This window comes from Lipotes vexillifer, unplaced genomic scaffold (genome assembly GCF_000442215.2).
Source record: "Lipotes vexillifer unplaced genomic scaffold, Lipotes_vexillifer_v1.1 scaffold1900, whole genome shotgun sequence".
Classification (NCBI taxonomy): domain Eukaryota; kingdom Metazoa; phylum Chordata; class Mammalia; order Artiodactyla; family Lipotidae; genus Lipotes; species Lipotes vexillifer.
In genome coordinates this window covers 92793-102823 of record NW_006787845.1, presented here as the reverse complement: position 1 = coordinate 102823, position 10031 = coordinate 92793, and the positions used below count along the sequence as shown (strand labels likewise).

The 10031-nt window shown below is 42.9% G+C and overlaps 1 protein-coding gene across 1 annotated transcript in view; it reads right to left on the bottom strand.

The window, feature by feature from the left end:
• LOC103069297 (gamma-aminobutyric acid receptor subunit gamma-3-like) overlaps positions 1-4560 on the bottom strand; it is a 249259-nt gene extending 244699 nt beyond the window's left edge. The window contains exons 1-2 of the mRNA XM_007460909.1: positions 4484-4560; positions 3000-3304 (exon numbers count right to left, since the gene is read on the bottom strand). Of these exons, the coding sequence (XP_007460971.1) occupies positions 3000-3304; positions 4484-4560 (382 nt within the window). The remainder of the gene's footprint in view (positions 1-2999; positions 3305-4483) is intronic.
• Positions 4561-10031: the final 5471 nt, after the last annotated feature.

Sequence of the window (10031 nt, the reverse complement as noted above, 5' to 3'; positions counted from 1 at the left end):
GGAATATTACTCGGCCATAAAAAGAAACGAAATTGAGCTATTTGTAATGAGGTGGATAGACCTAGAGTCTGTCATACAGAGTGAAGTAAGTCAGAAAGAGAAAGACAAATACCGTATGCTAACACATATATATGGAATTTAAGAAAAAAAAATGTTATGAAGAACCTAGGGGTAAAACAGGAACAAAGACAGAGACCTACTGGAGAACAGACTTGAGGATATAGGGAGCGGGAAGGGTGAGCTGTGACAGGGCGAGAGAGAGGCATGGACATATATACACTACCAAACGTAAGGTAGATAGCTAGTGGGAAGCAGCTGCATAGCACAGGGAGATCAGCTTGGGGCTTTGTTACCTACCTACCTACCGCCTGGAGGGGTGGGATAGGGAGGGTGGGAGGGAGGGAGACGCAAGAGGGAAGAGATATGGGAACATATGTATATGTATAACTGATTCACTTTGTTATAAAGCAGAAACTAACACATCATTGTAAAGCAATTATACCCCAATAAAGATGTTATAAAAAAAAGAATAAATAGAATCCTTTCCAAAAAAAACAAAAAAAATGCATTTTTCTAACAACAAAAGGAATCAATGCACACAGGGGCAGGAACCCCTTGGGAAAACACATGACAGGTTAACACAAAGCAGGTGTCAGAGACAAACAATTTCAGATTAAAATTTTAAACAGCTAGGCAGCATGCTATGCTATTATTTATAACAAAATCCTCTGCTATTATTTATAACAAAATCTTCTGAACATGGACATTTCAGATCCTGAATTTCTTTATTCACATGGTGATGTGGTTGGATTACCTCAGAAAACTCTTCCAGGTTTAATATTCTGCCTGCAGTGCCTAGTGTCAGGTCTGTGGTGGGGCTGGGGGAGGGGGGGTTCCTCTCTAAGGGAGTCAAATTCTCTCATCCCAAAGAACCTGCCCCACACTGTCCTGCCAGTGTTTTTAATTTCTACCACTGCACAGAGTCTCAGATTGAAGGAAGTCCTACAGATTCCTCAGAGGCCTAACAAGTTTGTCCAAGAAGCAGATGACACCATTCTCCCCTGGCAGAGGGAGGGATGGAGGCAGTTAAGTTCCAGCTGACTGGGGCAATCACATCTGTGCTGAGCACCCAGTACCTACAAAACAAGGCTCCTCGCCTGGGGTCCACAAACAGGATAAGATGACTCCACTGTGAGCCAGGAAAGTAGTGTCATATTGACACAGAATGACTGCCCAGCCCAAGGTCTGGGGCTGGTGAGGACCCAGGAGAGCCAGGCCTGGGCCAGTCGGTCCTGGGGGACCCAGTTCTGAGAGGTCCTAGAGCCACTGGCCAGAACAATGAAAACCCATGGCACTAAGGAGGGGCAGGCAGAGGATAGCAGGAAGGTCTGTCCCTGCAGCCACTCTCTGACCCCTCTCCAACCCTCTCCCATCCACCAACTGAGAAAATAGCCACACCCTCACATCAGATTATTAGTGATGGGGCACTAGAGGAGAGAGGAAGATGGCGAGTTTCACTTTAGTAATCACTCATTTCCTCAGTACACATCTTTCTCAAGGAGGCTCATCTGTACTGGCTTTGCAGGTGTCACTTCAACCCTCAGAGCTGTGGCGGGTGCAGTGGCACTAAGCTCTCAGGGGCCCACACTGAGCAGTCTTGCATGGGAAACCACATCTGTCCGTCACATGGACCCAGGCCCCAGGCCAGCAGGGTTTCAATGGCAGAGTGGGGTGGTAGGACACAGCAAAGAAAAGCCTGCAGCCAATTCTGTCCCCGCCAGCTTTGCTTTTTATCTGGACTGCCCTCTGGAGAATCACCTCTATTTGTGAACTAGAGAAAGGGAATCTACAGTTACCTTCTGAGAATGAATCAAAACCTCACACTAATGTTCAAGTTATGAAAAATGCCCATTCAAATGATCTTAAATAATATTTAATTTATAAATATTAATATTAAAAAACTTCATATTTAATACTTTATTAGGATTTATTTTAAAAACTAATTTATACATAGGTTTCAAATAGAAAAATTACTACTTTTTTGTTATTTGGATTTTTAAATTCTCTTTTTAAATACTATACAGTGAAAAATAAATACACCTTCTCATCCACCAGACAAGTTTGGTTCTCCCTCTCCTGGGGGACCTTGTCACCTCCCCATATATGCACTCCTGGTTCTACTCCAAAAGCTCCCCAGTGCCTCCCACCCACTTATACGCTTACCATCCCCACCTTCCACAGTGATGAGGCCCCAGAAATGGGGGTACAGCATCGAGGAGGGAGAGCAGGGGAGCCCCACTGAACTGTCAAGTCTGGGTGGGTCAAGGAACAACCTTGCCAATAGGTAGAGAAGGGGGTGTCCAGAGAGAGTAGGAGGGATGGAAGTTAAGGAGTCATTTGGAATTCTGGAACTCCAGGAAGAGCTTGGTCATACCCTTCTGACCCCAGGGAGGATGAAGTGACTCAGATGCATTCATACGTAATAATTTAACCTCATATCTCAGACTGTCCACCAGAAAGTAGGGCAGGAAAAAATGTGGTTACTTACATTTATTAGGAATAGCATTTTTCCAATCAAGTGACCAATGAAAGAAAACAAAAATGCAAACAAAGACACAAAAAGATTTTACTTTCCAAATATTCCAACTTCTCCAAGTTTCCCTTATTCCCTAAGCTTGCAAGAGGGTGGGGGGTGGGGGTGGCACTGTTTCTGAAGGAGCGCCTCCCTTCTTTTAACTTGTCTAGGGGAACCCTCACTGCTTGTTACCTGGGCAATCAGAAACACAAATCTGTTCAGAGCACAATTTCCTGTAATGTAAAACATGTGATGAATTAGCACTTGAAAACAGCTAAAGGAGAGAGTTTACCTTTCTGATAACTAGCCTACTGGTGAAAGAATACTCCAGGGAATAGGCAAGGCTTGTCAACCACTTCAGAATTCTTCCCCTGCAGGGGTGAACCACATTGTGAGGCTGTGGTCTCTGGTTTGTGAAGTGTACCTAAGGGCTCAGTGCTTCCCAGGCCTCCTGAAGGCAAGACAGGGAAATCAGGAATGATGGCCAGGGAAGGCCTGTAGTCCCAGGGCCCTGGGTCTGGGGCCTGCTGAGAGGCACAGTGCTGGTGGCCGGCTGCATCCCGCAGCCGCCCTGCACTTTCCTGCACTCTGAGCAACTTGGCATTTGTATTCTTCCCAACTGTAAATTTACTCACTAGACTAGGAAATGTGATGGAATTACATTTCATCATGTAGCTCTTGTCATGGACACTGTCTAAAGAAGAACTTTCTGTAATGCTAGAAATGTTCCTATAAAAAGAGTGACAATTCAGCACTTAAAATGTGGCTAGTGCCACTGAGGAAGTGAATTTTTAACTTTATTTACTTTTCACTAATTTAAATGTCAACAGCCTTCTATGACCAGTGGCAATGGTACTGGGCAGCAGGGGTCTGTAGGTAATCAGAGCTTCCGCTGCAAGCCAGGGAGCAGACCTACTTCCAGGGGAAAAGCAGACAGATGTTCCTCCATGGGATGAAGTTGGGGGACTGTCACTGGGTACCCGAGAGACACCATCTGGCCAGTGACACAGGCATCCCTGTTCTTAAACTCAGAGCAGCCAACCAGATCAGCCCAGCAGAGGTGAGGCAGATGTGTGTGTGTGTGGGGGTGGGTGGGAGGGTCAAACAGGTGTGAAAAGTCCAGAGGGAGGATGCAGAGAAGGACAGAAAGGAGAGGAAACTAAGTATGTACTGATGACACCCTCACCCCTCGGGCAGCCTGTACCAGGCTGTCGCCCACTCCCACCTGGCAGTATCATCACTGCCCTGAACTGAGGATCAGATATGAGGCTCCCAGCACCCCCATCCTTCAATGCTCAATCTGCTCAGCTTCCACAAATTATGAAAATGTCATAATTTAATGCACCAAATAGAATTATGCAGAAACTTCTTTCTGGATGGCTTACTAAATGAAGCATCATTTCTTTTTCTTCCTTTCTTTCTTTTTTTTTTTTTCCACTCTTACCTTACAGTGTCTGGTAAAAGGTTTTGTAGCTTGGTTTGAAAGAGTTGGAATGATTAATCATGTAATATCCTTTAAAGTCACGTTATTTAACCAATGTACGAACTCCTCATCTAACCCGTGTGGTTGAGCTTATGCTGCCACATGGTTGAAGGTGCTGGGGACACAGCAGTTCCTGCTTAATTCCACTGGAGGCAGAGACAGTAAGGAAGGCTGTAGAGTGTCCTGTGGTGTAAGAGCTGCCAAACCATGGCAAAATCAAGCAGGCCTCAGGGGGGTGGCCAGGAAAGGCCTCTCTGATGAGAGGACACTTCAGCAGAGCCCACAGGAAGGGAGGAGGGATCCAGGGAGGCTAAATAGGCCCTGAGGTGGACATGAGGCTTGGGGCTGAGGTGGGGCAGGTCAGGCACCCGTGTCATCCATGCAACACACAGGATATTGAAGTGTGCTTTGGAGGCTGTGAGTACCTTTCACAAGGCAAGCCTAACGACCTGCAGGCATCCAAGTGTGTGCTGCTTCCAGAGAGCCTGATGCCCTGAGACATGGGGCTGAGCACCTCCTGGTCAACCTTAGATGACAGTCAAAGCAGAAGTCCACCCAATGCTCTATCTGTGTGTTTAGTACTGAAACTTAACTAATCTTAAGATTTCAAGAAAGTGTTAAGCACCTTTCAAGAGATTTCAAGCATCTCTCCTGACCTTCTCCCCAAATGTGTCTATTTGGAGACTTTGGTGGTCACTGTCAATTTTACAGCCCACCTAACATCTGCCATGCGTCCCAAATACTCTTCCTTCTGTGTTGTCTCTAGTTATTTCAACTAATTCCATTCTACTTTGTCACTCCTTGAAGGCAAGCCACACATGTCCCTCGATAGATATACCACCCAGATCATAGACTATCTGTCCATCTTCAAAGTTGCACAGGTTCACTCTTTCAGTGATGTGATCCTTGATGGTAAAGACAAGGGCACCGGAGGTTCCAATGGCCCGTCCTTTCTGCAGGATCTAGAGAAGCCATTCTCCTTTGTATCTTCCTTCACTCTTAAAACTCCTTCATTTTTATGTGTCTTGATTGGGATCATCAAAAACACTCTACTGATCACTGCTCTGAATATGGCCTTGAACCTGTTCTTAGCACCGGCATTGCCACCAGAACCACATGCCAGACCTGTATGTGGCAGTACAGCTCAGGTACAGACATTCAGACAACATTAACTGTGTACTAGTATCGGATGTTGGGTAATACTCCTGTTTTCTTTCTTGGCTTTGTGTGCTGTTTTCTGGAATTATACTTCAGTTCTTGGTCTTGCATTTTGATATCAGTAGGATGAGTGATAACCCATTCACTGTACAGCATGGACTTAGCTCTGAGCCTGTGACAAACAATACTGGATGAGAACAGCAGGCTGCTGGTCCATCTCCCTAGAGATAACACCAGACTGGCTGGTGATCCAACAGAGAAGGACAGCAGGAGCCCACCAAGACTGGGCTATGGGATCTGTTCCTGGGTGGACAGGATGTTTTACAGCAGTGAGACTGAAAGAGAATTTGGAGCAGCGGCTTTGCCTGATAAGGGCAGCTTCAGGTGGTGAGGCAGGACAGACAAGACGCCTGTCTGGAGACCTTCAATGATGATGACCGAGAGTCAGAAAACAAGGAGGCAGAAACAGGTTTTCCAAATACATGAAGTTAATGGGAGGAAAAATAAATAGAAACACATACAAATGACAGTGGGGTCACTCTTGTCTGTGTTCTGTATATGTTTCAGGCTCTGTTTAGTAATCATCTGCTTACATGTAACCACGTAACAGTCTGCAGTGGGAGGGTGGGTTCTTTTCTCTTAAAATACATAAACTTTTCTTTCATGTCAGGGTTGGGGTAATACGTTAAGAAGACCTTTCAGAATAAGAATCAAAGTCAGAGATTTTCAGTATCAGAAGGCATCAGAAATGTTACAGAGGATGGTAAGGCTGAGTCCACACCAGGTCAAGATCATGTTCTTAAAGGTTCTGAGAGAGAAAAGCAGTTAATGGTGGTAGCCTGTGTGCTCGAGGAAGTAAGTCTGGAGAGGGGATGTGTCAGCTGAAGGAAGTGACAGAAACAGTAGGACTAAGGAGGAAAGGGCTCATGAGGAGAAGATTGGTAAACATGAGATAATTTAAAAGACAGGATTATGTATGTGTATACATTTATTTGTATAGAATGAAATTAGAACACTCCCTAACACCATACACACACAAAAAAAACCTCAAAATGGATTAAAGACCTAAATGTAAAGCCAGAAACTATCAAACTCTTAGAGGAAAACATAGGCAGAACACTCTATGACATAAGTCACAGCAAGATCCTTTTTGACCCACCTCCCAGAGAAATGGAAATAAAAACAAAAACTGACAAAGGATTAATCTCTAAAATTTACAGGCAGCTCATGCAGCTCAATAACAAAAAAATAAACAACCCAATCCAAAAATGGGCAGAAGACCTAAATAGACATTTCTCCAAAGAAGATATACAGACTGCCAACAAACACATGAAAGAATGCTCAACATCATTAATCATTAGAGAAATGCAAATCAAAACTACAATGAGATATCATCTCACACCAGTCAGAATGGCCATCATCAAAAAATCTAGAAACAGGGGCTTCCCTGGTGGCACAATGGTTGAGAGTCCGCCTGCCGATGCAGGGGACACGGGTTCGTCTACCGGTCCGGGAGGATCCCTACACATGAAAGAATGCTCAACATCATTAATCATTAGAGAAATGCAAATCAAAACTACAATGAGATATCATCTCACACCAGTCAGAATGGCCATCATCAAAAAATCTAGAAACAATAAATGCTGGAGAGGGTGTGGAGAAAAGGGAACACTCTTGCACTGCTGGTGGGAATGTGAATTGGTTCAGCCACTATGGAGAACAGTATGGAGGTTCCTTAAAAAACTACAAATAGAACTACCATATGACCCAGCAATCCCACTACTGGGCATATACCCTGAGAAAACCATAATTCAAAAAGAGTCATGTACCAAAATGTTCATTGCAGCTCTATTTACAATAGCCTGGAGATGGAAACAACCTAAGTGTCCATCATCAGATGAATGGATAAAGAAGATGTGGCACATATATACAATGGAATATTACTCAGCCATAAAAAGAAATGAAATTGAGCTATTTGTAATGAGGTAGATGGACCAAGAGTCTGTCATACAGAGTGAAGTAAGTCAGAAACAGAAAGACAAATACTGTATGCTAACACACATATATGGAATTTAAGAAAAAAAATGTCATTAAGAACCTAGGGGTAAGACAGGAATAAAGACACAGACCTACTAGAGGATGGACTTGAGGATATGGGGAGCGGGAAGGGTAAGCTGTGACAAAGTGAGAGAGTGGCATGGACATATATACACTACCAAACGTAAAATAGATAGCTAGTGGGAAGCAGCCGCATAGCACAGGGAGATCTGCTCGGTGCTTTGTGACCACCTAGAGGGGTGGGATAGGGAGGGTGGGAGGGAGGGAGACGCAAGAGGGAAGAGATATGGGAACATATGTATATGTATAACTGATTCACTTTGTTATAAAGCAGAAACTAACACACCATTGTAAAGCAATTATACTCCAATAAAGATGTAAAAAAAAAAACAAAAAAAAACAAAGAAGACCGAGCAGAGACTTCACACTTTCTCCATCCTCTGTCCACACACACACACACACAAAATAATAATAATGATAAATAAATAAATAAACACAGCCCCCAGTCCTCTACATAGCCAGAGATGAAAGGCTCTCACACTTTCAGGCAAGCCAACATACCTCACTGATTTTCCTTAGCCCAGGCTCCCATCCCTCCCACTCCAGGGGCAAGAGGAGCTGCTGCAGGACCAGGCATCACTCACGTGGACTGGTGCTCGAAGAGGGCTGTCTGCTTCCTGCTGTGCATTTTCTGTAGTCCTGTCCAGGTGAGCAGGGCCCTTTGAGACTAACACAGCACCCCCCTCCACCTCCAGTGCATCAGAAGGGAGATAGCAGGCTTCTCATCAATTCACTACTTCTAGGATACAGGGAGAGAGAATGAGCTTAACCACCATGGACCTAACTATTCTCTTCAATAATTTATTCATCAAGGAATATTTAATACATTGTATCCTTTTTTCACTGAAATTGTTTATTAGAAGAGAATAATTTAGACTCATAATGTATTCTGTGTCAAAATATATTCATCAAACAAGAGAAAATGGCCTTTCCCCTTTTCATCTATGTCTCCTTGCCTCCTGCCTCCAAGTCAAGGTTGAATGGTCATAAACAGAATTTTTAGGAATATTCTCTGTAGTCTCAGCACTTAGAACGTGGCCTGACAAAACAGTTGCCACAATTCATGTCCAAGGCACAGAGTCACCACTGGTGCACCCTGGGTCTTGTCCTTGGTCCACCACACTGCCCAGCTGTCCTTTTATTCCCCAGCCACAGTCCAGAAAGATCGTGATCCCATCCAGTAAGTGGCCATGTACAAATGTACAGGAAGACCTTGGTTCTTGCATAAGGCAAGAATGAGGCTCCTGGTGGATCCAGATGAAAAGACAACTGCTTGGACCACACTCCACTGCATTTCAGGCCAGAGGCATGAAAAGAATCGATTATTTAAGTACCTATTGACTTTAACATTAAATTCATTCTCTGTTATTTTAGAGAGTTATTTTAAGTTTGAAGAATCTGCCCTCAATCCATATTCCAGGTGGTTGAACACCATTTCCAAGTTCAAAGTTAGACTGAATTATGACATACAGAGTTTCCTGCAACGAAATTGGATTTTACTCCATTTAACACAGCAACAGTTATTATCATAAAGCATGTGTCCATTTTCCCTGAGAAAATTAATCTAAAATTGTTTCACTTCTTATAGTCCATTTTCACTTTAAACTTATTTTTTCCTCAGTTGTAAGAGGCCCACTACGATTTATAGTGTAGTCAGATTTATTATTTATTGACATAAAAATTGAATTTTTGTATGAGAAACTCTTGCAAACCTCAGGTAAACAAAAGTAGTATTAAAGTTTTCCCATCTATTATTTAGATCAGTTGATGAAGTAGAAAGAATCTTTGCTAAGATAAAAATTTTTTAATATGTTTTGCAAAGCTTAGATAATTGGATTATTCTTTCCTTCATACAGCTGTGGAAGAGTCAATACAATTTAGATAGTCTCTGTCTACCAAGCAAAACATGAAGTGTTACCATATCAAGCAAATGAATTATTTTAAGAGAAGATGACAATAAGCTTGAAACTCTTATTTTTGTGTCCACATCCAGGATATTAAGGAGGGTTCTAGGATGGCAACCTTGACCAGCCGCTGTCTTTCTTTGCCAAAAGATTTTTTTAAGTAACAAAATTGGGTTTTCAAGTTCACATTCATGAAATATAGCAATGGCATTTAGAAATTCACAGCTGATTTCATTAAAGTCTAACATCTCCTTGGAATAGGACCATGCCCTCCTCTTCTGCCTCTAAAGTCCTTTTCCCCTTCCCATTTCATAATACCTTTAGCAGGTGAACTTAATGGAATGTTCTGAAATCAAAGGAAAATACAGTCAGCCCTCCATATCCACAGGTTTTCACATCCACAGATTCAACCATCCAATGGATGGAAAATGTTAGTAAAAAAAGCCATACAGTTTCCAAAAGCAAAACTCAAATTTGCCCTATGCTGGCAATTATTTACATAATATTTACATTGTATTTACAACTATTTATATAGCATTTACATTGTATTAGGCATTCTAAGTAATCTAGAGATGATTTAAAGTATATGGGAGGATTGTGTAGGTTATGTGCAAATACTACGTCATTTTATATGAGACTTATGCATCCTCAGATGTTGGCATCCACAGGAGGTGGGGGTCCAGGAACTAATCTCCCACAGATAGTGAGGGACAACTGTATACTGCTCAAGTAGCCTCCAAAGTTATCAAGAAAGGACATGGTCTCATGGCTCCATAAGTTCTTTTTTTTGAGT